Genomic DNA, 27990 nt, shown 5'->3' on the forward strand with positions numbered 1-27990 from the left:
GCGGTGCTGTGGGAGGCGGGGCCCCCGAGGGGTGGCCCGGGGCGCCGAGTTAAGAGCGCGGCCGCCTGGAGGCTAGCCCAGGCTTCGCGATGTCGCTCGTGCTGCTGAGCCTGGCTACGCTGTGCTGGGGAGCGGCGTCCCCAGAGCCGGTAAGCCTCCGCCCGTGCCCCTTTCTTGCGTTCGGTCCCTCCAGCCCGGACCCCGACGGCGTCCGATGCCCCCCCCTCCCCGCGCGCCCCAACTCAAGCCGGTTCACGGAGGGCCGCCTGAGAAGGGGCACGTCCGCACCCCCTGGGGCGGCCCCGAAGGGTCCTGGCCAGGCTGCCCTGGGCTTCAGGTTGCTGGAGCTAGGGGCGTCGTCAGATGGACCCGGACTCAAATGCCAGCTAGCGTTCTAGACTCAGTCATTCATGCTCCCCGAGGCTCCGTGTCCTCCTCTATAAAGGGAAGAGTCATACCCAGCTCACTCGGATCTAGTGAGAAGCAGCGACAGGGCGTGCAAGACGGCCGCAAAGAGCGTGGCACGTAGTAGGTGCTCAATCAACATTGTTATTGTTCGCAGTCTTGAGGGCTGCCCAACTTTGGGCGCAAGAACCGTATCTCCATCACCACTTGCCCTTTTTGCCATGTTGATGCCCGCTGGGGTAATATGACCCTGGAGCTGGGGAGCTTTCGGACTCTGGCAGGATTGAGGGAATCTTCTGGGTTACCAACAAAGGAGAATCTCCCAAAGAGCGTTTGAACCTGTATCTCTGCCCTCCTAGCATAGCATAGCGCATAAAAGCTGGTGGTAACTTGTTGATGGCTATGGAAAGATAAGCCGCATTCATGTTACCTGATGTCTCCCCCTACTATCCTTGTTGCTTTGCTTCTTCCAAAATTTGTCTCTCCAGCCCTTTGACTAGAACTCAGCTCCCACTATAGTGGCTTGTTTTAAAAAAAAAAAAAAAGAAGAAGAAGAAGAAGAAGAAGAAGAAAAAAAGTCTGATATTACATGGAGTTCAGCTGTAAAAAGACAAAGATGAGGGACTAACAAACCCGGATTACTCAAACCATCAAAAGCCTTGCCTTCTTTCATACAAGATTTTGGAAATGTTCAGGCTGAGAGGTATCAGATAGCAAATCGCTGGCCTTTTAGCCTATAGGGTCTTGTTATTGGAACTTGCTGCTGCCTGAAAGTTAACTATTTTAGGTCCAGCATTTTATTCCAAAACGAAAGTACTAATTATTATTATTATGACTATTATTATTATTATTAATTTTATTTATTTATTTATTTATTTATTTTGCTTAAAAAGACATGAGCCATTACCTCCAAGGGATGTAGTACTGGCCTTCCTTGGACACTAATGATACATACTTATTTTTTAAAAGCTCTTTTATCTTTTAAAAAGATAACAGGATGAAATCACAGTCACAGCTGAGTTCGTATCAGAGGAGGACTATTTAAAAGGCCCTGGGAAGGCACCATGGCCTGCCTGCAGTTCTGGCTTGCTTCTGTTTATCTTCTTCGCACAGCTTGGTCCTTAACCTGGGGAGAATCAATAAATACTCTAGATGGTCCTGAAAATCTGCAGTTGAACAACAGAGTGTGAAGGGGTCTTCATGACAGTCCAGAGTCACCCCTGCTTATAGCAGGGGAAGTGGGGTGAGGCACAGAGAGGGGCGGCGACCCATCTCTAGTTTTTAAGTGAGGCGACAAGCAGGCTTGAAGATCAAGTACGTAATAGCTAATGTCAGGTTCATCGTAGCCTACAAAGCTTAGCTCAGTCTCCCCCAAACTGAAGTGGACTCACCCCAGCTTTTCTCCAAAAGTTTGCCACTTACATATGCATTTTAAGAAAAAAGATGGTTTTAGGGCCCCCCTGGGTGGCTCAGTCGGTTAAGTGTCTGCTTCGGCTCAGGTCATGATCCCAGAGTCCTGGGATCAAGTCCTGCATTGGCTTTCTGCTCGGTGGGGAGCCTGCTTCTCCCTCTGCCTCTGCCTGCTGCTCCCCCGCTTGTGCTCTGTCAAATAAATAAAATCTTTAAAAAAGAAAAGGAAAAAGATGGTGTTTTGTCTAATTTGGCAAATGAAGGCTTAGGGTTTGCTAGCATTCAACATGACACTTTCTTTCTCTCTTGCAGACGATTCAGTGTGGCTCTGAGCCCGGTAGGTGTGCTAGGGAATGGGTATTTGGGGCTTTACACCGACAGAGCCGTTGGACTTTTAGGGGGTCCAAGTCCAGGCAATGGGTCATTGGAGACCAGGTACAGAGTGAAACATTGCTTCGTTAGCTGATGTGGGCGAAGTGTCTCCCTGGCAAGGCAGAGCTCCCAGTGTTTCATATGGGCTGGCTCCCAATAAGAGGGGCACAGGCAGCAGCAATCACCATTTAGGGGGGAAGGAAGCGGGCCACTTCTGGGAGATCAAATGCTGTGATAGGCAGTCACTTACAGTTGAGAACAGGAAGCCAGTGTTTCAGAGAAGAAGGAGTGTTTGAGATGGTGGTATTTGAAGGGTGGGTGGGGTCTTGCCCAAGAAATAGGGATGGAAAGGATGAGCTGGAGGAGAGATGGTACCGGCGAGGATTAGGAGGTAGGAAGGGCAGGTGTGGGCCAGCGGGCTGGAGTGCAGGCTGAAGTGCTCCGAAGGCAGGACCGACCTAACGAGCAGGTCAGATTCATAGGACAGGCCCGTGGAGCGGTCCTGAGTGCCCTGTGGGCTGGAGCCTGAAATCTCTGCCATAAATCAGGCAAGCACTAAGAAAGATCAGGCCTGGCCTGCCTTAGCAGCAGGAAGAGATGAATCATGACCGAAGGACAGGTCAGGGTGGGACAGTGAGATGAGATGGCACTGGACGGGGCCAGGAGAAGAGTGTCCCAAGCAGTTTTGCCTCTTCCCAGGACCGTCTCCAGAGTGGATGGTCCAACACACTCTGACCCCAGGAGACTTGGGGGACCTCCGAGTGGAGCCCGTTACAAGCGGCGTTGCAATGGACAACTATTCCATCTCGATGAACATCAGCTGGAGACTCCGGGCTGATGGTAAGTTGGCACCAAGCAATAAAGCCTGGCGTCCAGTAGAGCAGAGAAGTGCAGACTGTGCAGCCCAGTAATCCCGCCCCTGGCAGAAACCCAACAATACAGACAAAGGCGCACCCAACGCCTCCTACCGTGGTCTCCCCTCATCCGTGGTCTTGCTTTCCGTGGCTAAATGTGGGGCCAGCCGGAGTCTGGAAGCGATGAGCCTCCTTCTGACCGACCTTCTGCGGGTCCACAGGGGCCTAACGCTCTGTCCCCGGGGGTCTGCCATTCACCTCCCTTACCTCTGTGCGCGGAAGGGCGAGCACAGTACAATCAGACCGTTTCAGAGAGGCCACATTCACGGAGCTTCTATTCCCGTCTGTTGTTAGAACGGTTCTATTGTTATTAATGCTCACTCTTGCTGCGCTGCGTTTATAAACTTTAGCAGAGGTATGTATGTGGAGGAAAACACGGAGGATCTATGAGAGTTTGGGACGTCCCACGGCTTCAGGCCTCCACTGTGGGTCTTGGAACATGTGCCCTGCAGACAAGAGGGGACTACTGTTCTAGGTGATTCCTGGTAGCATTATTCTAATAACAGTCCCAGACTGGGATGCATCAGAGGCCTGCCGACAGTAGAATTACAAAACCAATCCAGGGCAGCGATGAGCGTGAATGACCTGTAGCTAAACCCAGCGCGGGTGAATCTCACGGACCAGAGGAGCCAGACCCAGGAGTCCACACGCACATCTGAACGCAAACCCGAGCGGCTAGAAGTCATGGCCGTGGTGACTCTTGGCTCGGGAGAGGCTGGCAGGAAGCATGAAGGGCACTCCCAGGCTGTTTCTCGGCCTCGGTGCTGACTGCACGAGTGCGATCACTCACCACGGGGTCTACTTCGGATCTGTGTTCTCTCCTGTATGTCCTTTCACTTCATGGAGGAAAACTGAGATGATCGCCCTGAGTTTAGGGCAAGTGCTGGCTCAGGTTCATTACTCTTCCGTTTCCCACATGGCATCGTGAAGGTTCTGGCATTGCCCCAAGGCAGCTTGTGAGTTCCTCCCGTGAACCAACCCTGCGGACCGAGAGCCCGTTACCCTGGTTTCCACTGGCTTGATTCTGTTAAAGTCCACCGCGTCAGGCATCCAGGAGGGCCTGGCACAGACAGGGGAGGCGGCTACTGTTACCACGTGGGAGGGCTCTCAGGGGGCTGGGGGCAGCACGCTCAGCCACAGGGGCACAGGGGCATGGGCTCCTTGTCCCGGGCACCTGGAAAGGGGCTGTGCTCCATCTGAGTGGGACAGGGCCAGGGCGAGCAGGAGAGGGCCCTCAGGAGGGGCAGGAGGGCAGGGGCCCCGTGCCTCGCACAGGGCGGGCACCAGCATTTGTTAGCTGCTGTTCCTGGGGAGCTGGGCCCTGAAGGAGTAGTGAGCCTTAGACAGGCAGGGAATGGGGGAGAGTAGGGGTGCTCAGAACTGGCATGGTCTGGGGGTGCCGCTCTGGTGGGGGGAGCCTGTTCTCCCTGACAGACTCCCACAGTAGTGCAGAGCTGGAGTCCCCTTGGCAGGACCCTGTGAGACTGGGGCTTCCCTGTGAGGAGAAAAGAGCGTGGTCTTTTTAAAAAGAGTTTATTTATTTATTTGACAGACAGAGATCACAAGTAGGCAGAGAGGCAGGCGGGGAGTGGGGGGGAGCAGACTCCCTGCTGATCCCTCGATCCCAGGACCCTGAGATCATGACCTGAGCCCAAGGCAGAGGCTTAACCCACTGAGCCACCCAGGCGCCCCAAGAGTGTGGTCTTGAGAGCTGAGTCTACGTCTACTGCTGAGGAGCTCTGTAAGCTTAGGCAGGGCTCCCTGAAATCCCCCCACGCCTCCCGCGCCTCCCCTGTTACACGGGCACAGGGGCGCCTGCCTTCCGGGACCGTTGTATGAACTGAGATGGGTGGTGAGGCGTGCTAGCATCCGGCTGGCCATGAGTAGGTGCTCGATCCACAACAGCCCTCTTGCCTTTCCCTACAGCCAGCATTCGCTTCCTGAAGGCCACCAAGATCTGCGTGACGGGCAAGAGCAGCGCGCAGTCCTACAGCTGCGTGAGATGCAATTACACGGAAGCTTTCCAGACTCAGACCCCACGGACCGGCGGCCGGGTGAGCACGTGGAGGGAGGCCCCGGCTAACCGTCCTTTCGGCCGGCCCCGTCACTTGGAGGGAGGCAGTGACTGCCTGGAGCTGGTTGCCTGGCCACTTCCGGCCTGTATGCCTTGGGCAAGTCAGCATCTCCGGGCCTCAGTTTCCCCATCAGCAAAGTGAGGGGTGCTGAACTTAAATTCGATCCTGGCTCTAAAAGCTTACGCTTTTCTGATGCTGCGACTTACCCTGGCAAACTGTGCGGGCTACGTTCCCGTAGCGGACCTCGGCTGGAGACCTCCGTGTCAGCAGAAGGTTCAGGACAGGCAATTATAAATGAGAAGGGCAGCACACAAAGGTGCTGTGTCTCTGCGTGGCGGTGTTTCGGAAATTCAGGGGCTCTTTGCTTTGCCTTTCAGTGGACGTTTTCCTACACAGGCTTCCCTGTAGAGCCGAACACAGTCTACTTCATCGGGGCCCACAATATCCCCAATGCCAATATGAATGAAGACCCCCCCTCCATGTCTGTGAACTTCACCTCGCCAGGTAAGCCCCCTCTCCCCTCTGTCTGGCTGGGATGCCTGCCGCGGGGCGTCTGGTTTGGTTCAGAGAGGCTGGGGGGCCTTGGACAAAGCCTTTGGCCCCGTTGAGTCTGGTTTCCTCATCTGTGACGTACAGACGTAGTAACCGCACAGTAACTGTGTCTCCCTCACAGAGCGGGGGAGAGGAGTAAGTCAGATCATTCGTAGGGGACAGCCCATTCCTGCGTCGGACCCCGTGCTGAGTGTCTGACATGCAGCCTCTCACCGAAGCTTCCAACAACCCCGAGGTGGGGAGAGCCCCATTGCACAGATAAAGACCCGAGCGCTTCAGAAATTTGCCCTGGGTCACACACACACAGCCCAAGTGATGCTGGCATTCCCACGCTGGTTGTTCTCAGTCAATGACTTTCACTGTTCTTAACGTTGAGGCAAAATGTTTCCTGCACAAAGTCTGTTCAGTCTGGGTTAACAGGCTGTGGGGTCTGAGGAGTGGCTGGGTCTCAGCCTCCAGAGGACCCGGGGCTGTCAGTGAGAGGCAGGGTGGCACCGAGCTGAACACTGGGTCATCTCCGCTACTCCACAGCCCACAAGCAGCCCTCGAGTGTCACACCTGCAGCGTCACACACAGGGCTGCCATGAGTGGGACAGAGGATCACGTGTCGCGTGGGGGAGGGTCCAGCACGGTGCCTGGCTACAGCAGTCCCCATGTCACCCTCACCTAGGCTGGGTCACCTCTTCTGTCTTCCAGTCCTGTCCTCTGTCCCTGGCGAAGCATCTAAGCCAAAGGGGGCAGTTCCCAATTCCTTGCTGTTCTTTGAACTTGAGGCCCAGGGTGTTCCAGATTTCTTGATGAGACCAAACCTCATTTTAGAAAATAGAAATGTCTGATTTTGGAATAAGTTTGCAAAGATAGTACCAAGAGTGGTGTAGATGTCCAAAGCATTCCCATAGGGCTCTCACCCCGTGTCCCGCATCGGAACCTGTCACGTTACTGTGGTTACGTGTATCAAAACTAAGAAACCCACCGGGGTACACTTCCATTAACTAAACTCCAGACTTTATTGGGATGTCACCTGCTTTTCCGTGAATGCTCGCTTTCTGCTCCAGTCACATTTAGTCCTTGTATTGCCTGTCTCCTCTGGTTGTGACAGGCTTCGAGTCTTAAGTCCTTGTGACCTTGACAGTCTGGAGGGGTGGCCGGGCATCCTAAGAATGTCCCCTAGTCTGGGTCGTCTGATGTTCGTCTGCTGATGAGCCTGGGGATGTGGGTTTTTGGAGACCGTGCAGAGGTGGAGTGTCCTTCCCACTGCCTCCTAGCAGGGGTGGGTGACATCACCACGATATCGCTGCTATCTGCCAGCCATCTCCATTGACATCTACTGGCTTTCCATTTCTCCACTCCAGTTTTTGAAGACAAGTGACTCAATCTGCCCCACTCTGGGGTTGTGGGTGTGGCGTGTGGGTTAAGCTCCACCTCCTGGAAGGGGCAGTATTTACATATATTATCAAGGTTGAGTCTTCTCCTGGGGCTCACAGGTACTATTCTGATAAAGATTGTTTTAAAATCAGACTCTGGCTATCACTTTTGGGTGATCTGCTTAACAGTCAAATGTGAGCGTCCCATTTAAATTCGCTCTCTGAACCTCGCATCTTGAACGTTCTGGCCATTCGTTGCAAGTGTGGCAAGCCTGTGTTGTGTGTACTTGTTGGCAAGGAAGTGGGGCAGAGATACCTTTTTCTAAAACAAAACTTTCATTCAAATCTCCAGGCTGCCTAAGCCGCATAATGAGATACAAAAAAAAGTGCGTCGAGGCAGGTAAGTAAATACGGCATTTGCCTTTGTTACTAGAAGAAACTGGAGCCCACACAGCTCAGTCCATCTTCCACGAAGAAACTGAGGCCTAGAGTTGCACAGAGCAGGCTGACCCCCCGCCGGCACTGAGCCCACTGAATCAGCCTGTCCAGAGAAGGGCCAACTCTGAGTGGGTGTAGGCAGTGAGCGGCGGTCATAGGAGAACACCCACCGCCTTGGTGGAATAATTTCTGTCCCAACTGCACTGCTGGTGGGCTGGCGGAAGGCTCTTCTGGTTGGAGGGGAATCCCTGAGTCCTTGCCCCTTCTGGGACAGCAACACCACTGACCTCTGGCCACAGGGGGCCTGGGAGTCTTTTGCTTGGATTAGCCAACATTCAAGGTGGGCGTGTTAGCTCAAGTCATGACCCAGAAGCGTATTCATCACCAGGGTTCCCCTCTCACATGCTAGGCTATTAGAATCTGCCACTACCCTTTGAATTTTGGAGTAAGTCCCTTCTGGATAACCAGTCCCCAGTGTCTCATTCCCAAGGGTCTTACAAGGGCGTGTGTAAATTTCTGGGAAATAGGGTCTTGGGACGCTAAGGAGTCTGGTGGGATATGAGGGATCCATCCCTATCTTTTAGGTACCCCAACCCCACAAGGCATCCCCGCGCACCCTGTCAGACTGAGCCCCATGTGGCCTCCTCGGCGCAAGGCCGACTTGGAGCTTTGTGTCTCTGCTCTGGCCCCCCACCAGGAGACATCTGGACTGTGGGGGGGCACGGTGAGTGTGAGGAGCTCTGAGGACCTGCAGTCAGTCCTAGAGCCCCCACTCCTAAAGACAGTTCTGAGCTAGGGCCCGAAATGCTCTCCCAGGTGGGGGAAACAATCCATGCTATCATCTCTCACGTTCCTGGAAGTGAACCTGGTGCTGATTTGCAAGTCACAACAATCAACTGACTTTTTCCCACAGAGCAGGCCTGTCCAAGTACCTGCTAAGCGAGGAGGCATTTCCTTATTTCTTCACATTCAGTAAAGCCAGCAGAATGGTCTGATGAACCCAGAATGTTCTAGCAGCTGCAGTTCTGACCCTGAATTCACTGGCGTTATAATCTTAGCTCTATCTTGTGGCCTGTGGCTCCTCCTCCCCATCCTGGAAAGGAGAAAATGCTGACCCTACCTTTGACTCAAAATGGATGTTGAGAATAGAAGTGAGTAGTAGAACCAGATCTGTGGCTCCCACCATCCCCAGCCCAGGGAAGCTATCTTATGCAAAGCAGTGACATGGGGCCTCTAAACTTTCGTGGGCAGCAGGTACTTTGAGGTTCTGGGAGCAAGGATTAGTACAAAGTACACTGCGCTGTCAAGCCCCTATCTCTTGGCTGCAAGTACGCCTGAGAACTTAGATTTTTGTCAAGCCTTTGGGGGACTTCAATGAGCGACGCTTTGCAACTCCATCCCTGGGGTTCTCTCTTGACTCAGGAAGTCTGTGGGATCCCAACATCACCGCTTGCAAGAAGAACGGGACAGCCGTAGAAGTGAATTTTACAACCAGCCCCCTTGGAAACAAATACATGGCTCTCATCCAAAATAACGTTGTCATTGGGTTTTCTAACGTGCTGGAGGTACTTCTTCCCTTCATTTCCTAACACCACCCCCGTTCTCGACCTCCAACCTTCCTCACCTTGGTGACGAAAAATGTAGAAACTCTAGGATGCCCTGAACAGGCTCTCAATGCCAACTGAGCGCAGACAGGACTGGCCGTTGTCCAAACCTGCTGGGCTCTTTAGATTGTTAGAGAAACGAGTCCCGGGGAACATCCCTGGAAATGGCCCCAAGAATCCAAAACCAACAAAAGTAGACATTTTCTAAGTAGGAAGTAGATGCTTGTTCACATGGTCTAGTGAACTGAGAGTCTGGGAAGAGCAGTTCCCTCACTGGCTGGTTGCTGTCCTCATTCATATGCTTCACAATGATTCTCGATTTTGTCTCATGTCACCTGCACCAGAACACACCCCCAAGTCGCACTTCGGTGGTGATCCCAGTGACTGGGGAAAGTGAAGGTGCTGCGGTCCAGGTAAGGCTTAACGAGGTGTTGTGGGGCGGGGCGTGGGGGGAGCTGGACGCACAGAGCCGGGCTGCTGTACATTGCTGCTTCCAGCGGCTTCCATGAGCTCCCTCCTGCAACACTCTCCTGTCCGTCACCTGGCACTCAGGGACCTCCGCAGGGGTCCCTGCCTCAGGGGCTACAGAAGTGAGGGCCGGGCCAGAGCCAGGTCACGGTCCCTTTTGCTTTTATTCCTGGCTGTTGACTTTCCGTTTTTAGTCACTGAGCCTCACAGTCATTCTGAGACAGCAGTACCATTTAATTGTCCCAACTGCAAAACGAAGCAACAAAGGATTGGAAAGCAGAGGGTTTGGGTTGCAATCAGTGTAGGAACTTTGAAGGGCAGCCACCACCTTTGACTCTGCTGGGAACAGGAAGTTGGACCAGCAGATGCTCTTGGGTCTCTTTCAGCTCCAGGTTTATGACGTGGGGACATGGAGGGTCATAGGGGGACACAGCCATGCCCAAGATCGAAGGAGTTTTTTTTTTCTCATCCCCTGGAACATAAAGGCAGTACTCAGACGCGCCGGAGGGAGCGGATTCCTGTCAGCATATTATGACCGCATGACCGCGCCCCTTTTCCAGGGAACTAGACTTTCCTAGTCCCGGGGGAGGTGTCTATCACTAGGAGCTCTGCTTTTAGAGGAAGTATTTGCATATGAATTAGGATGTGACCAACCCTTTTAGATAAGGAAACCAGCATGGTAGCAACACACACAAAGTTTAGGTTCACAATTCAGGAGTCGGAAGGTGTTCGGTCTTGGGTCCCTAGTTTAGATTTTAGGGCTTTGTTATGAAAGTGTGCCCAAGGGAAAAATACCTCATTACCATGCTGGGGTGGGGGCCCCGTGCAAACCAGAAGAGAAGGAGTTTTGGTGGGAACAGGCATCCGGCTGAGGTTTTGCTCTGAAGCATGATGGGAACTTCCTGAGCCTCTTGTGTTTCCCTCAGCTGACTCCGTACTTCCACACTTGTGGCAATGACTGCATCAGACGCAAAGGAACAGTTGTGCTCTGCCCGTCAGCAGGCACGTCCTTCCCCTGGGATAGTCGTAAGTGCCCAGACTTTTCTGCAGGGTTGCCAGAGAGGTTCAGGGCCCGAGGGCCCCACCAGTGGCGCCCCATTCGCTGTGTCCCAGGGCGTGCACCTGCCCCACGGGAGGGTAAGGGAATCCTGCCCGCGCACGCAGGGCTGGAGTGCGGGGCCCGAGTTCAAAGCTGCCCCAGACTGAGAATGAAGTCTTGGTGTATGAATTCACCACAGGATCCTTTACGAAACAGGGTACACACAGGAAGGGGGGGATAAACAGGGCAAAATGGATGTGTGGAGTGCTACAGGGACGGGCCGGAAAGTCAGCGGTCTTAGAGGACCGAGTGCGGAGGAGAAGGGACCTTTCATGGCACTGTGGTTTTCTGACCAGACTCAGTGGCCCTGGCCTGCCTGTGACAGTAGCGTGGTGTGGTCACACAGCCAACATTTGGATGACAAATGAGGACTATGAGCCCCAAAGGACACGCCTCACTGATGCCTGACAGCAGTAGCTTGGCAAAATGTCTCTCTGCATTCAGAGGTGTCAGTTCTCTCGCTACAGAGAGGCAAATTATAAAAATGTTCCCAGAACTAGCTTTGTTTGACACCGGGTGGAGTCAAAAGTTAGAAAGTGGTATTCTGAGAAACTCAGCCGCACGAACTGACAACCCAGGTGCCTGACAATCCTGACTTCGGTGTGGGCACAGTGCCTGGGAGTTCCTGAGCTTACCTGCCCCACAAGCCTGTGGGGGTGGCACTACCCCCCAGGTTTGTCCTACAAAACAGCCTTTAAAAAAAGCTTCCACACGGACTATGTATTAAGTAATCGTGCCCACAACATCAATTCATCAAAGAACAAAAAAACCGAATGCGAACTCCAGTTACCATGGTGAAAATGCCTGCGTGTATGTGGAGTAAAAAGCCAAAATGATTTTGGGGGAACTTTCTTAAACCTCCTGGGTCCCCTATCCCTTTTGAGAGTCTGATGCATGGCCTGCACACTCTGTGGGAAAACGCACCAATCTGCAGACCCCCTAGAGATAATACCAGCTCTTAGTTTTATAGGAATCTAAACTTCTACAAAGTAGAGAGTGAAAATCTTAAGCTTCCAAAAAAGGAGATCAATTTGGTTTTGTTTTGCTGAAGGTAAATAAACTTTGTTTTCTCCAGGCAGAGGCATGCTGGGTGGCTGGCTGCCTCTCCTCTCCGCTCTGCTGGTGGCCACATGGGTGCTGGCCGCTGGGATCTGTCTCCGGTGGAGGCGCGGTAAGCGGTACAATTCCATTCTTTAAAGAAATCCAAAGGAGCAAATAAGACTTGGAATTTTTTTTTTAAAAGGCAATCACATTTTGGTGTTAGGACAAGAGTCAGGTCGCCCTGATGTAATGCCAAGGAGCTCTCCAAAAAGACTGGTAACGATGCCAGGGCCACACCTCCCAAGGCAAAGCAGCGATGGGGACCTCCCAATCTGGTGACGACCATTGGTTTCATTTTTACCACTGAGGCATCTACAAGGACTGCAATGGGCAAAAGATAGCTGATAACGAATTGCATTTTGCCTCTAATGGGTACTCCAAAGCTAGTTCCTAGTTTTTAAAAATAATTCTTCCGTGGCCTAAGAACAACACTCGCTTGAATTCATATACTCTAGGGAGCTTGCCAACTCTAAAATATCAAGGATTTGAATACAGGAATCAGAGTATTTATACCGATACACTGAAAACCTCTGCTTTTCCTCTCCCCCACATGGAGACAAAATATAAATGCACCCTTTGGGTCATCTGTGATGTTGTTGATAGAACAAGATCAGTATCCTAACCTAAGTAAGAAAACCATGTGGAACCTTGACCTTGGGAATACCACTATTTAGGGGATATGGTTTGGCCTGTTAATAGTTACAATACTTTCATAGGTAGTTTCTGTTCTAGAGCACACACAACATTCCAGTTCGGTTCCAGCTGAAATGGGGTACCAGCTAATCTTATGCAACTACAAAAAACACCTTTACCACCTGCAGATAGAAGTTGGTCCAATCACTGAGCTGACCTGACTCAAAACATGATGTGAAGGACAGGTCAGTGGCCCTGTTTATATAGGTCACTAAGGGTAGGACAATTACAACCACCCACCTAAAACAAAGTACCTCAAACCTAAACCTCCTCAATGAATTTACTTGAAAAGATAAGGCTGAAGAGGACCTATTTAGTATAGAAACTTGGAAAACACATCTTTTTTTTTTTTAATTATTTATTTATTTATTTATTTATTTAAAAGATTTTATTTATTTATTTGACAGACATAGATCACAAGTAGACAGAGAGGCAGGCAGAGAGAGAGGGGGAAGCAGGCTTCCTGAGGAGCAGAGAGCCCGATGCGGGGCTCGATCCCAGGACTCCGGGATCATGACCCGAGCCGAAGGCAGAGGCTTCAACCCACTGATCCACCCAGGCGCCCCTGGAAAACACATCTTTTAAAGCATCTCTAAGGTTCAGACATCAGTGTGTTTCCAGTGATATGTTTAAAAGGAACACTGGGGACATTTTCCTTTGGTAGGAACAATGTCCCTGGTGCTCCGCCAGCCTTCCCTAGCAAGGGATCATTTATTATTGGTGGTTCAGACCAGAGTCAAAGCCTGCTATTTGCTGTTCACAAATTTGCTGACAACAAATGGTTTCTCTCCCCACAGAAAGGACCAGGAAGGCTCCCTTCCCTACTACCATGCTCCTGCCCCCCATTAAGGTTCTTGTGGTCTACCCATGTGAAATATGTTTCCATCACACGGTTTGTCACTTCACTGAGTTTCTTCAGAACCACTGCAGAAGTGAGGTTATCCTTGAAGAGTGGCAGAAAAAGAAAATAGCGGAGATGGGTCCGGTGCAATGGCTCACCACTCAGAAGCAAGCAGTGGATAAAGTCATCTTCCTTCTTTCCAATGACATCAGCCCCAGGTGCGATGGCACCTGTGGCAGGAGTGATGGCAGCCCTCATGAGAATTCTCAAGACCTGTTCCCCCTGGCCTTTAACCTCTTCTGTAGTGATCTGAGAAGCCAGACTCCCCTTCACAAATACATGGTGGTCTATTTTAGAGAGGCTGATACCAAAGACGAATACAGCGCGCTCAGCGTCTGCCCCAGGTACCACCTCATGAAGGACGCGCCTGCTTTCTGTACAGAACTACTCCGTGTCAAGCAGGAGGTGTCAGCAGGAAAGAGGCTGACGGCCTGTTCCCTGTAGCCCGCCCGTGAGAAGTGAGGGGCCTTGAAGCCTTCCTACTCCTCCAGTTACAGGTGGAAAGTATCTCAGATGATTCTGAAGTTTCCTGTGTGGGCTATGTGCAGGGAGACGTCACAGACACCTGCTGTATTTAGCAACAGGAGTAGGAAGGATTCCTAAATGAATACGTACATCTTAGCTTAATCAAAACGTTTATGCCCGAAAAACTGTTACAAATACTACTGACTACTGTAGCATTAACTGAAGGACAGAAACTAAATTTACAAAGCTAAATCAACTTCACTCCTAAAAGTCAAGGAGAACTGTAAGGCAGAACTATAAGCATTCTGACAACACAATGATAAACACCCTCCAGCTGACCGTCCAGTCCCGAATAGCCCATGCACTGCACAGTAACTAGAACCACTTATTTCTCGGACACTCTAAACTTGGTGAATACCGAAGTAAAGCCTTTGCTCATTCACTCAGTAAGTTCATGGGTAAAAAAACCTTCTATTAGATCCAAAAGCCATTTTTAAAACAGAAGAGGGAGTAACAAGCCGAAATCCTCTCTGCTGACCAGATGACGCAGGATACGTGCAGCCACTTGTATTATTGGGGCTTGCAGAGGACCTGCTCCCTCTGAACTAGATTCAGGTCTTAGCCAAATCTTGTACGGGTGACTTTTAACGTAGACACTGACACCCATTACCTGCAGACCTGATGTCTACTTTTGCCCAAAGTTACCTATTAAAGGTTACTATCAAGAAATCAGAGTTTCTTGTTTACTATGCGACTTCTCATGTTCAAAACACAAATAATTCCTGCTCTGTTCAAAGTCAGCCCTCTTGAAGTAATCTTTTTATAAATGAGTTATAGTAATAGTTTACTTAAATAAAAAATTACCAGAACTAGATATGTATGGTATTTTATGTCTTCCAACTTTTTCCTCTAAAAGTATCTTTTTTGGGGCACCTCAGTGGCTCAGTGGGTTAAAGCCTCTGCCTTCAGCTCCGGTCATGATCCCAGGGTCCTAGGATCAAGCCCCCTATCATGCTCTCTGCTCAGCAGGGAGCCTGCTTCCCCTCCTCTTTCTCTGCCTGCCTCTCTGCCTACTTGTGATCTCTGTGAAATAAATACATAAAATCTTTAAAAAAAAAAAGTATCTTTTTCTACGAATGCTTGTCTCTCTCAAACAGTGTAATACTGAATCTGCCCTAGAATGTGGATCAGCTTCCTTGGATACCTGTCAGTATGTATTTGTAAAGGGTTAAAACTATCCTTAAAGAACCAGGTTTTATGGATAAAATAAAAACCAAAATAAGGAAGCACAGAGTGAAAACTCACCATGTCCAACTTCAGAAGTAGACACTGAGTAATGGCTGAGGCAGTATGTTTAATGTGGTTAAGATCGTTTACTTGCATGACCAGTTTTCACATTTATAAGCGCTGGTAACAGAAAGACAAGGCTTATGTCAAAACTTGGACCAGAGGGGCGCCTGGGTGGCTCAGTGGGTTAAAGCCTCTGCTTTCGGCTCAGGTCATGGTCTCAGGGTCCTGGGATCGAGCCCCGCATCGGGCTCTCTGCTCAGCGGGGAGCCTGCTTCCTCCTCTCTCTCTCTCTGCCTACTTGTGATCTGTCAAATAAATAAAATCTTTAAAAAATAAAACAAAAAAAAAACCAAAACAAAAACAAAAACAAAAAAAACTTGGACCAGAAACCAACTTCCTCTGAATCAACACCTACCAGTTATAAGAACAATAGGTTATACTATGTTTTTAAAAAAAAAACAACAACAACAAAAAAACCCCCACAAAAATACATTTTGCTTTTGGAACTAGGGAGCCATGAATAAATTGTGTTCAAACAGCCCAGAAACAAAATCAATATTGTATAAATTTAGTTAAAAAGCTAAAAAAATAAAGAGCAAACAATCTTCAGATTGAAGGCACATATCTTCCATAGTACCCACGAGGTAAAATCCTTTTGTTATTGGGATGGACTCTTCTTCGTTCCTCGCCTACTGATCACGTATGTGGGAAACTCATAGTTATGCTAATGCCCCAGGACCAGTGTTTCTCCAAGCTCGGAGACTTCTAGCCATCCTGTTCTTTCTATATTCCACTCTTACCTCCATCTCTTTTCCAGCCCTACTTTTGTCAACCTCCCTCCCCCTCTGACACTTCCATTCCACTCCCTTTATCTCCAGTATCTCCAGTTTGGGATGCGCAGATGGTGGACGCAGATGCCCAGCAGGGAGTGGCAGGAATCAGGCATATTCCCCCCCCCACCCCCGTGCTCCCAGCTCTCTGAGCCCATGGGCTATGCTCACTGACGGCTTCTGTCTCCAGGCAATGGTGTGTCTCTTCCTCTGACCGGGAGCTCGGAAAGCTTCATCAGGGCCGGGACCACAGGAGCTAGTAACTGTCTGTACTTAGATTTTGCTTCAGATTGTTCGCAGATGAAGGTCAAATGAGCTTACTGAGCACAAAGAGTTCCAGAACTTTTCTCTTGGTTCTTCAGGAAAAGGAAAATTAGGGGCTTGATGACTAAGTTGGTAAGCAGCAGCTCCCTTATTTATTAGGTAAGGTACGGACGGCAGTCACCTTATTTACGGGCACAAGTGAACAATTACACCTGAATTGTTTCTATTTGGCTTTAGGAAGGAAATGGGTTTTCCTTTTCAGTTTTTGTTCTGTTTTGGTCAGATACGGACTGTCTTCTTTCCCCAAGCCCACCCTGAAGCATGTCGAGTAACAAAGTCAGCCAGCTCAGCCTTAAGTCTTTGCCTCTGGAAATCCAGAGCTCAACTGGTCACCGTCTTTTTTATAATCTAACAAAAAAAGAAAAAAAGGATCTTTTCTCTCCCCATTTAGAATTCTAAGAGCACACATGAGTCAAAACAATGTGTGCCTGCTGTTAACACACGAGGAAAATGGCACGGCCAGACAGCAAGTCACACACCCACCCTTTGTGGCTGTGTAAGACTGTCTGATGACACTGAGGTCAACCTAAACCAAGGCGTGCCAAAACATTTTGCATCATCAGAGAGCTCCTGAGACCCTGAGAAAGGGGCAGGAGAATTTACCACTGAAAACTAAGTTCATATTTATTGGTAAATGTCCTGGCTACAAAAGCAGGTTATAATTTCACACCAATATCCTATTGTCAACGTAAGTTAAAATTCATTTATTTTCCATGAAACATAGCATCTAAGTCAATAAATTAAAATATATATATTCTTTAAGAGTCTTTTATACCAGGAGGCCTGTTTTTGGTCTTCTAGTGACTTCCTACCCATTTTTACCAGACGAAAGCAGCTCGCTCTCGTAACATGCGGACACCAAAGCGCTGCCACTCTCTCTGGTAGATCCACAGTTCCTGTGTGGTGTCCAAACAAGCCAGCACAGCCCCTCCTTTCCACGCGATCAGCCGGGGATCCATGTCCTAGGGAAGTGAAGAAGATATTTCAGCAAAAGTATACAAGACGTACACTTAATCATTTCCTTGAATTCGGGGGCTAAAAAACCCCTGCTGAGTCAATACCTCAAAAGCCGGATTTCTCAACCTGCATTAAAGACTCATCCATAGAGGACCAATGAACTACAGACAACTTTCTGTTCCAACTGATAAGAGAACTTCAGTGTTTATTACTGAAGATGCTACTATTCACTGTTATTCCACAAACGGGCGCCCATATGCAGGAACATACATAAGGAAATCATTATTCTGAAGTTAGAATGGAATAAATATATCCCATTACCCCTTCCTCAGGATTAAAATTAAATAAGAACATCCCCAGGAACTGTTCGTGGGATATAATGAAATACAGACAACAGTCTCTTTCTAAATTCCAGGGTCTGTGTTTCTTTCCGAGATAGTTCAAGCCAGAAGGATCTGTAAATATGCCAGGACCAGCAACAAATCCTTGATATGAAAGTGAAAACTGGAGTTGTTCTGGCTGACGGGAGACCAGCCAGTCTTCTTGCCCCTACCCAGTCCTTTTCCAAAGGCATGGCTTTTGGAAGTCAGTCATGCGAGTCTGAAGAGCACAGGAAGGACCCCTAGCCCAAAGCTCCTTGCACCAAATCTGTGACCTACTGAAATTTTTTCACTTGCCCAAACCTTTAATTGAGAGCTGCCCAGATGCAAGCTCATGGCTCCCAGGATTTTATCTGTCCACATACAACATTATAATTAGAAAGAATCAGTCCTGGTTTCATGTACCTATAATTCAACTGCACCATGAACAACAGACCTTGGGCCTTGTGATCACATCCACATTCTCAATAATTCGCCTGAATGAAGGTGGCATTTTGTTGAGAATTCTGTGTTGCAGAAATTCTTGAGCTTTATGAAACATCAAACCACCTCCCACCACGAGGATGGAACTGTACATCTTCTTTTTGGTATCATCAGACGCTGAAAAGACAATGATATTCCTTCAACTCTTTTTCTCCATATCCACCACCACCCTGGGCCAAGTCACCACCATCTTTTGCTTGTTTAAGAGCCTCCTCAAAGATCTCTCTCCAACCCATCCTCAGAAAGGCAGACAGAAGAATCTGGCAAAACGCCAACGTGAACAAGTTGCTACCATACCACACCCTGCTACTTGCAGGATTAGGACCAAAATCTCCACAGGGACCTACAACATCCAATGTGGCACGTATACACGGCTTCTCTAGATCCATCCTGGCCCCAGCCCCCCAGCCACACTGCCTCCACACAGGCCTCTTCCTCTGCCCGGAATGCCATCCTGTCTGTGACAGGTTAACCCCCATTCACCTCCTAGATCTCTCAAGTGGCTCTTCCCCACTTGAGAGATCTAGGAGGCCTCCCACCTTCCACACTTCTCCTAATAAAAATCCCTTACTAAATCCTATCAGAAGCTCTGAAAGCCAGTATCCTTTAGTTTGACTTTGCAGTCCCTGCTACGGTTGTAATTTCCAATTTGTGTGGCAATTTAATTTCTTCGGTCTCCTCTAGTAGACTATATGCCCAACAAGGCCAGGAACCAATTCCTAATACCAGACAATGCGAGCACAAAGCAGGAGCCCCACAGTTTTTCAATGCATATGCAATGCTGCACAACCACACTCTAGCTTGGCCTCCTTCACCCAACCAGCTTCCAAACCATGCTTACAACAGCAGTCGATGCTGTGAAGAATGGCTTTATCCAGGCCCAGGGCTTTCCCTTCAAAGAGCGAGATGGCAGTCTTCCTGGACATCAGTGCTGTGAGAGCCTCCTCAGACTCATTGCCAGCCATCAGACAGTCTCCCTGGGAGGATCCCAAATCCACTTCCTGGGCATGGAGTCTTTCTGGAAGATCGGAAGACTGGCCACGAAGATCCCCCTCAAATCCAATGGGTTTGGATGCAGACTTTCGGTCAGCAGTAGCTTTGGCAGACTTTAAATCAAGCAAAAGGACAATCAAGTGGATGGCAGGACTGTAACAGAACAGTGTGGATGTTTCCCAGCTAGATGCCACCCCTCCCTGGAGCACTATTTACACCACCGTAAAACAAAGGTGCATCACTGTGGTGCAAGGGAATGCATGTCAGTTCATAGCCAACCACCCAGACCCACTCCCCGCTCGCCTGGTACTGAAACATGGTGTGCAAAAGAGGAGGATGTGCTGACAATTCCAAAGTAGTCAATAACAGTCAGGGCAAGTTTCATGACCTTACTATCACCCATTGGATTTTAAAACTGATACGTCAGCGTACATGGGCATTTCCCCCTTGAACAGAATTTTTAAGTGGAGTATTTCAGTAGGATTCTTGCGCCTGTAGCTACTGTGGAACCCTCATTTTCAGACCTTATCTAACCACCTCATGCTCAGGGACAAGGACTAGAAAAGGTTTAGAGCTCTCCTCTCTCCATCATGAGCTGCTGTTTCATTGGCAGGGAAGAGCTTTTTGTGCCCCTGTATCAGACATCCTATTATTGGGACCATTAGCTCTGGACAAAAGAATTCAGCTTTGTGCCTAGACCACATACTGTTTAAGTTATAATTTTTAAAATAGGTGAGATTCTACTGAGAACATGCCCTACTGAATAAAAAAGAAATAATGTATACACCAAAAAGAAGTATCTTCATTAAACTAACTTTTAAATGTATGAACTGGTATTCTGAAAATTGAATTAACGTCTGCTGAAGGAAGATATCTGTCATCTGGATTTTAAATTTGGACTTCATTTCATATACAGTTCTAAAAACAGTATCAGCTTTAGCATGCAGTCATATTGCAGTGACTGCCAATGATCCATTAATGACAGGCAAACTGCTGCAGCGGCAAGACTGTCCCCTCTCACGCTGGAGTCACTGCAGACCTGTTCCTGCTTGCTCTGCGTGGCTAGCAGGTAATGCTCATCATGAGGATCCTCAGGGTCTCCCTGGGATCTGTGCTGCAAAGTTGTCATTTTCTGTCCTACAATTCCAAAAGTTGCAGGGTAAAACAAAGCCATTGGAGCCTGTGCAAGGAAGGAAAAAAAAATGATCAACCAAGGACACTGCCTTCTGAAAAAACTGATCCATTAAACAAAACTGGCAGATCAGATCCTAGAAGGCGGAATAAATAAGCATTCGCTTTTGGGAGTAGCATTATTTCCTCATTGCACAAGAGGCCAGAAAACTTACAGAAATCATCCAACTGAGTGAGTGATATGACACCAGAGAGAAATGTCAAAGCAAATGTAATGCAAGTGCTGGGATGCCTGGGTGGCTCAGATGTCTGCCTTCTGCTTAGGTCATAACTCAGGGGTCCCAGGATCAAACCCCACACGCGGCTCCCTGAGTAGGAAGTCTGCTTCTCCCTCTCCCTGCTCCTTCTCTCTCAATAAATAAAATTTTTTAAAAAATGTAATGCAAGTGCACAATAAGCTACTTTATAATTTCTTAGAACACTACTCCTCTCTCTAAATAATAACTAATCATATAGTGGCTAATTAAAAAGACGATCCTCTGAACTATTCTAATCTGTATTCTACTGGTGGCTTAAAAGCTGGTTTAGTGAACAGTCTAAGCCAGTCGGCACTCTGACTCTGACCTCATGAGGTTTCAGACAAGTACACTTTCTCTCAGTCTCACTGAACCTGGCTGGCTTTCTTTCTGTCCATGAAAATATACAGCCATATATTACCTGGAGTTTTTCATCTCCTAATCGAAACTGGTAAAGTAGGGCAGGGGAATCTGGATGGCGAATCTGAAACTCATGATCCTGAAGTCCAGAGATGTCCTGATTCCAGGAAAAGATGCTGTCAGTGAAGAGTGCATGTAAACTCCTCAAATGACAGTTAAGCCTCTCCACCATCTGAATTACCTACATCAAGGCTGCCCTGCAATTTTCTGCCATTCCCCCCCGCCCCCGCAATAAAACAAGAGTCCAAAAATACCCTGCTTCCCTTTCAACGTTTCTGAAATTTCTACCATCTTCAACAAGGACCCAAATCAGTAAGTCAATTCCCTCAGTAACTGGGAAATGATACCCAGTCTTAGGTTTCTCAAAATTTTGCTATTTAGAATTAGATTGCTTGAAAAGTATCAGGGAAAAGAAAAGACCTGAAATAGCATAAGAAGGTAGGAGTATACATATGGCAATGGTAACATGTTGATGACTGTTCACAACACTAAGAAATTGCTTCAACTGATGCCATTCTTTTAAATGTCCATACCTATACATTCATTACACCTGACATCTTATAAAGAGAGACAAACTTGCTAAATACTTTTTCTTTGAAAAGCCAACTGTATTTTCCAGAACCTGAGACAACCTAACAGCGCTGACCTTACCAAAACACTCTCACTCCTTAAGAACTTCAAGTCCCTCTCAACTTAAGTTGAAAGGTTATCATAATACTATTACATTTTTAATTGCCTTTGAAATATCTTAAAATTTTCCCAGAAACAAAAATAACCAGCACTTTTGATTTTGCTCTCACCTGATCTAAATGACAGAAAGTTTCTTTAAGGTGCTGCAGAAGAAGACAATCCATTTTGTTTGTTAGCTGGCATTCTCGGTAAGGGAATCCGGCTCGCTGCATCAGCCAGTAGAAACACCTCGACACGTCAGACCCCCCATAGGCCAGACAGAGTCTAGAGTTAGAAGAAAAGGCAGGTGGGTAATCTGTTGGTCAAGAAGGTACGAAGGGCATTTCAAAAACTCAATCCAGCACAGTGAAACATGACAAGTCTCAAAAGATGTTTACAGTAGGAATAAAAATGAAAGGACAGGGGGCGCCTGAGTGGCTCACTGGGTTGAGCCTCTGCCTTCGGCTCGGGTCATGATCTCAGGGTCCTGGGATGGAGCCCCACATCAGGTTCTCTGCTCAGCAGGGAGCCTGCTTCCCCCTCTCCCTCTACCTGCCTCTCTACCTACTTATGATCTCTCTGTCAAACAAATAAAATATTTAAAAAAAAAAAAAAAAGAAAGGACAGGATGGATGGATGGGAGGTAGAAATGGAACTCTAGCAAGCGACCAGTGGTGGGCATTTAGCAGCAGTCATGCTATTTGCAAAAAAGTTTCCAAGAAACAGAATACTCACAACTAAATGCAACTCATTTCTAAGACACTCTATTTACTGTATGAGAGTTGTCTGCCTGTCCATACTCACCAGTATATCAAGGTGACAGGCAGTAACACCACAAGACAAACTCATAGGAGAAAACTTTAAAGAGTACACTACCCACTAACTGAATGCGTCTATGGTTTGGGAAAAGCCCTGTCATATTATTTTAGAGGTGGGAGACCCAGGCCCAGTGTTTTCTCCATATTCTGAGAACCAATAGCATTAAGTAACACATAAGCAATGGACGAGCCAAATGAATGTATGCTGTATTTTAAAATGCATCATCATCTGGGGTGCGAGGCAACAGATCAACCTTTCTTATGGACTGCTTAGCTCCTCTTTTAAATGTTTCTATACCCTGCATCTCGAACTAGCAACGTGAGGGATAGGAAGAACTCAGCATCCTGAAGAAGCCTTCCTGGGAGCACAAAATTACGGCAGAGATCTTGTGCACTGCCTGGGTGTGCTCACCTGTGCTGGGCTTGTCGCAGGAAGGAGAAGCAGCAAACCTGCTCCTGAGAGTTATTTTATTACCTCTTGTATCAGTGATGACATCACAAAGGGACTTGACCAGAAAGCTACTAATCACTCACCGAATAACTACAACAAAAGCAAATACTCACAATGCTAGAAAGAGAATTCAGAATTGAAAACCTCTTTTCCCCGACATGACCTGCCTAAATGAAGCTTTGCTATGAGAAAACTGGTATGTCTACAGCAGACCACAGCAAGACAAAGAGCTGCTTCCGTGGGAAAGCACACAATGCAAGCCAGGATTTTCAGGAGCTGCTGATGTGAACTCACAGTGGAGAGCTCTAACAGGAAGGATAAAATCAGTGGTTTATAGCCTTCCTAGAATTTGCACTTCCACAATATGGGTATACTATGCAAACTTTGAATATATAATTCCTTATAAAAATTTTCTTTTTAGCTTCTGATGCTTTATAGCAGAATAGGCTACGAGGGGAGAAGGAGCAGAGAACGCAACTTTTCAAGGTTCTTACCGAGTATTCCGATGCGAGACCCCATCCTCCACACAGCACACACTTGTCTTCTGGTCTCCAACATCTACGATACATGTGCTGCTTAAGCCACTTCCGAAGGTGGCACAGACAGACTCCTGATGGACCACAATCCCTGAAACACAAAGGCAGAGGAACAATCAGCTAGGGAGCAGTAAAGAGCTGAGGACGAATCATCAGTTAAATTCTGGGAACTCCTGGGCAATTGTCTAAGCAAGGCTGAGACACTCAGAATAAGCATTTCAATACAGCACTGACTTAAATTAATGTCAGTAAAAAGAAAAACAAATCTCATTTCAAGCAGCTTTCTCTGGAATATCCAGACTTACCTGAAAAACCCATCTTCATTAGGATCATATTCACTAATTCTTTAACGTGTTGTTTATTATAGATATCAGGAATTAGCAAGATACATCTATAATACTTAAAAAGAAGAAGAACAAAAAAAGTTAATATTAAAATCCGGCCAAAATAAATTTCATTATACTTGTCTTCAGAGAGAATTCTCTCTAAAGGATGGCAGCAATGGTTAGAGGCCCAGAACAAAAGCTCAAACCTCTCTGCTATCTTATAGGTTTAACAAAAAAATAGAAAAATTTGAAATTGTGTGGGTTTTCCCCCCCTTTAAATTATTAAAAACTTGTGAAATGGTATCATAATCCCAGATTTCAAGATATACTACAAAGCTATAATAATCAAAACAGTATGGTAAAGGCACAAAAATACACAGATCAATGGAACACAACAGAGCCCAAAAACAGATCCACACTTAAGCGATAAATTGATCTCCAACAAAGGCAGCAAGAATATGCAATGGCATATTATTGAAGACAGTGTCTTCAATAAATGGTGCTGGGAAAACTGGACAGCTACATGAAAAAGAATGAAATTGGACCACTTTCTCACACCATGACAAAAATAAACTCAAAATGGGTTAAACACATAAATGTGAGACCTGAATCCATAAACTCCTAGAAGAAAACATAGGCAAGTTCTTTGACAACAGCCCCAATTTTTCTAGGGATGTCTCCCGAGGCAAAGAAACGAAAGCAAAAATAAACTAGTAGGACTACACCAAAATAAAAAGTTTGCACAGAGAAGGAAACCATCAACAAAATAAAAAGGCAACCTACTTAGCTGGAGAAGGTATCTACAAATGATATTTGATAAGAGATTAATACATTGTCAAAATATATAAAGAACTTACGTAACTCAACCAGAAAAACAAATAATCCAATTATACAGGCAGAGGATCTGAATAGACATTTTCCCAAAGAACATAGGCAGATGGCCAACAGACACGGAGAGATGCTCAACATCACTCATTAACAGGGGAATGCAAGTCAAAACCACAATGAGCTATCACCTCACACCTGTCAGAATGATTACTACCGGGGCACCTGGGTGGCTCAGTGGTTTGGGCTGCTGCCTTCGGCTCGGGTCATGATCTCAGGGTCCTGGGATCGAGCCCCGCATTGGGCTCCCTGCTCCGCAGGAAGCCTGCTTCCCTCTCTCTCTCTCTCTCTGCCTGCCTCTCTGCCTACTTGTAATCTCTGTCTGTCAAATAAATAAATAAAATCTTAAAAAAAAAAAAAAAAAAGAATGATTACTACCAAACAGACAAGAAATAGTAAGTGTTGGGAAGGATGTGGAGAAAAAGTGGGAAGGTAAATTGGTATAGCTACTATGGAAAACAGAATGGAGAGTCCTAAACAATTAAAAATAGAAATAATACCTGACCCAGTAATTCCACTACTGGCTATTACCCAAAGAAAATTAAAACAGTAATTGGAAAGAATACATATACAGTCATGTTCACTGCAGCAGTGTTTACAACAGCCCAGATATGGAAGAAATCTCAGTGTACGTCAATAGATTAATGGGTATAGAAGATGCGGTATGGGACGCCTGGGTGGCTCAATGGGTTAAAGCCTCTGCCTTCAGCTCAGGTCATGATCTCAGGGTCCTGGGATTGAGCCCCGCATCAGGCTCTCTGCTGAACAGGGAGCCTGCTTCCCCCCTCTCGCTGCCTGTCTCTGTCAAATAAATAAATAAAATCTTTAAAAAAAAAGAAAAAAGATGTGGTATATATATACAATGGAATATTACTCAACCATAAAAAGTAGTAAGATCTTGCCATTTGCAACAACTTGGGTGGACCTCATGCTAAGTGAAATTGGTCAGAGAAAAACAATTACCACACGAATTCACTTATATGCGGAATCTAAAAAAAAAAACAAACCAAAAAAGCAGAAACAGACCCATAAATACAGAGAATAAACTGGGGGCTGTCAGAGTGGAGAAAGGGAAGGGAGATGGGCAAAATGGGTGAAAGGGAGTGGGAGGTAACGGCCAGTTATGGAATGAATAAGCCATGGGGATGAAAGATACCTCAGCACAAGGAGTACAGTCAATAGTACTGTAATAGCACTGTGTGGTGACAGACGGTACCTACACTTGGGGCGACAACATTATGTACAAGGTTGTCCAATCACTGTGTTGGACACCTAAAACTGATAAAACCTTGTGTCTCATCTATATTTCAACCAAAAAAGAAAAAAAAACAAAACCCAAAAAACCTTATGAAATTAAAAATAAGACAACAAATGTGAACTGAAAAAGGTCTAAAGAGAAGATACAAACATGAGCAAGGCTTCTGGTTGCAGAGCAGTAGATAGGCCACAACAACAAAAAAAACCAAAATGAGAAAAAGAGAAATCAGCAGAGATGAAGTCAGTGAAGAAGGAAAGCTATCCTCAACACCTTAGGATGAGAATGCTTCAAGGACACTAGATTACAATCAACTCACTAATATGTACTTTTACTGATCAAGACTCTTAAAGTCAGTTCAGGTAACTGAATTTAGCTCACCTTTAAATCTTTCAGCGGGATTTCCAAGTATTTTTGGATTGCATGAGACCATATTACTTCAATATCTGCCAGAACAGCAGTAAGGGAGCCCCCAGGTCCTGGGTGAATATTTAACTGACCTCTTCTGATAGGCCAGTGAATATTGTAACAGTCCAATGGATTAACATACAAGGCCTAGAAAAGATGGGGAGATGAATACATTGTTAAAACTTCTCTTGGGCGCTTTCTGGATCCACATTAAAAAAATCTAGGGCCAGAGTTATGATTAACATTTGCTGACTATTCCAAATGTTGAGAGTGGAGTATCTAACATCACAGGAGCCAGTGTGAGTATCTGGGCCTGCAAGAGAGATTATGAACTCTAGGAAACAATTAGAACTGGACGGCACTGCAAATGTGCCTACCTCTTCTCCCACCAAAAACTCCGGATGATGAGATGTGTTTGTCCACTTATTTCCAGAACAGTGATCTAAAATTGCAGGTCGCATCTGCTTGTTGTAGGAGCGTGCCTGAAACAACAAATCATCTGAATTTATGTAAGAAAAAAGGGGGAGGGGAAGAGAAATGTAGTATGAATCCTCTTTTCTCCGCTCTCATAGACCAGATACAGTAGCAAAACTAAATCACAAATCCTAAATATTTGGCGAAATAATAACTATTCACAAAAAGATTCTTTTGGCCTTTCCCAAAATTGTGATTTTTTTTTTTCCCCTGTGGCTTTAAAACCTAGGCTGTGATTCATAGCCAGTCCAAAATTAATACTGCACTCTGTTTAAAGCTGAATATACATTTATGTATCATACCAACTCATGTCCATTTCTTTTTTTTTTTTTTTAAAGATTTTATTTATTTATTTGACAGATAGAGATCACAAATAGGCAGAGAGGCAGGCAGAGAGAGAGGAGGAAGCAGGCTCCCTGCTGAGCAGAGAGCCCGATGCAGGGCTCGATCCCAGGACCCTGGGATCATGACCTGAGCCAAAGGCAGAGGCTTTAACCCATTGAGCCACCCAGGCACCCCCTCATGAGCATTTCTAATAGTATTTTTTATCATATTAAAATGGCACATGTAGTAAGAATATTGCTTCCCACCAAGATCCTGGAATTACACACTTAAGACTCTCAAGTACACTCTAAATTTTTATCAACTTGCCAAAGAAACACCATCTTTTAAATTATTCATCTTGCCCAAGCATTTGTGACACCGATTTGGTTATTATGCAGGTGGTTATGAATGGTTTTCTTCCTTTTTTAAAGAAATCTCATCTTCAGTTTGCATAATGAAATCATGAATAGCACTTATAGACAGAACAGCAGTGACAGAATGAATCTGAAGAAAGAGTGAAGACTGAACCTGTTCAGGGGACACGGGAATCCGTCTTGTACCATTTGACATCTTTTTAGACCATATTGCTTGATCCACCATTTTAAGGCCATTTTGTCTTTGCTCATTACTTTCTGGTTTCTGGGGAGAAAAGTGAAAGATGAGTGGCACAAAGGATTTAGTGAAAAAAGAACGCAATGTGGCAAACTAATGACTTAATCCATCAAGAGGAAATGCCCGCTCATAAACAAGTAGCTGCATTTCCTTAATTTCTGCCATATGTATCAATCTTTAGGATTCAAAGTAATCTTTTTATTATTTATAAATAAAAAATCAGAAAGGAACCCTTACCATAAACCAACTATTTGCAAAAATCTATAA

The 27990-nt window shown here is 46.7% G+C and overlaps 2 protein-coding genes across 10 annotated transcripts in view; one reads left to right on the top strand and one right to left on the bottom strand.

Annotated features, from left to right (window-relative positions):
• Window positions 1-14858, top strand: IL17RB (interleukin 17 receptor B). 3 transcript variants are annotated; one of them, XM_032322509.1, is made up of 11 exons: window positions 1-149; window positions 2128-2152; window positions 2887-3027; window positions 5028-5155; window positions 5554-5680; window positions 7445-7492; window positions 8953-9095; window positions 9479-9547; window positions 10529-10628; window positions 11777-11872; window positions 13293-14858. In XM_032322509.1, the coding sequence occupies exons 1-11, from the start codon at window positions 90-92 to the stop codon at window positions 13838-13840; spliced, it is 1485 nt and encodes a 494-aa protein (XP_032178400.1). In that variant the 5' UTR covers window positions 1-89; the 3' UTR covers window positions 13841-14858. The 3 variants fall into 3 exon arrangements, with proteins under 3 accessions (XP_032178400.1, XP_032178410.1, XP_032178389.1); XM_032322498.1 differs by lacking the exons at window positions 1-149; window positions 2128-2152 and adding an exon at window positions 2218-2578; XM_032322519.1 differs by lacking the exons at window positions 1-149; window positions 2128-2152; window positions 7445-7492 and adding an exon at window positions 2217-2578.
• Window positions 11790-27990, bottom strand: part of ACTR8 (actin related protein 8) — a 21809-nt gene continuing 5608 nt past the window's right edge. For 3 of the 7 annotated variants that reach the window (XM_032322408.1, XM_032322451.1, XM_032322426.1), the window contains exons 3-13: window positions 27640-27750; window positions 26691-26795; window positions 26287-26460; window positions 23745-23838; window positions 23398-23530; window positions 21766-21919; window positions 20967-21062; window positions 20158-20298; window positions 18967-19231; window positions 18079-18242; window positions 15704-17267 (exon numbers count right to left, since the gene is read on the bottom strand). In XM_032322408.1, coding sequence (XP_032178299.1) covers window positions 17124-17267; window positions 18079-18242; window positions 18967-19231; window positions 20158-20298; window positions 20967-21062; window positions 21766-21919; window positions 23398-23530; window positions 23745-23838; window positions 26287-26460; window positions 26691-26795; window positions 27640-27750 — 1581 coding nt within the window. In that variant the 3' untranslated portion in view covers window positions 15704-17123. Of the gene's footprint in view, window positions 12124-15166; window positions 15269-15703; window positions 17268-18078; window positions 18243-18966; window positions 19232-20157; window positions 20299-20966; window positions 21063-21765; window positions 21920-23397; window positions 23531-23744; window positions 23839-26286; window positions 26461-26690; window positions 26796-27639; window positions 27751-27990 lie in introns of those variants that run through there. The other 4 variants (XR_004280805.1, XR_004280804.1, XM_032322433.1 and 1 more) reach the window with 4 other exon arrangements.

The sequence above is a fragment of the Mustela erminea genome, chromosome 1 (genome assembly GCF_009829155.1).
Source record: "Mustela erminea isolate mMusErm1 chromosome 1, mMusErm1.Pri, whole genome shotgun sequence".
NCBI lineage: Eukaryota > Metazoa > Chordata > Mammalia > Carnivora > Mustelidae > Mustela > Mustela erminea.

Excerpts from the sequence above, each read along its gene's own strand:
- IL17RB (XM_032322498.1), top strand. The coding sequence starts at position 2,485 with ATGGTGGTATTTGAAGGGTGGGTGGGGTCTTGCCCAAGAAATAGGGAT. Across the intron at positions 5,156-5,553 it reads CCCCACGGACCGGCGGCCGG|TGGACGTTTTCCTACACAGG; the intron begins GTGAGCACGTGG and ends TTTGCCTTTCAG. Across the intron at positions 10,629-11,776 it reads GTCCTTCCCCTGGGATAGTC|GCAGAGGCATGCTGGGTGGC; the intron begins GTAAGTGCCCAG and ends TGTTTTCTCCAG.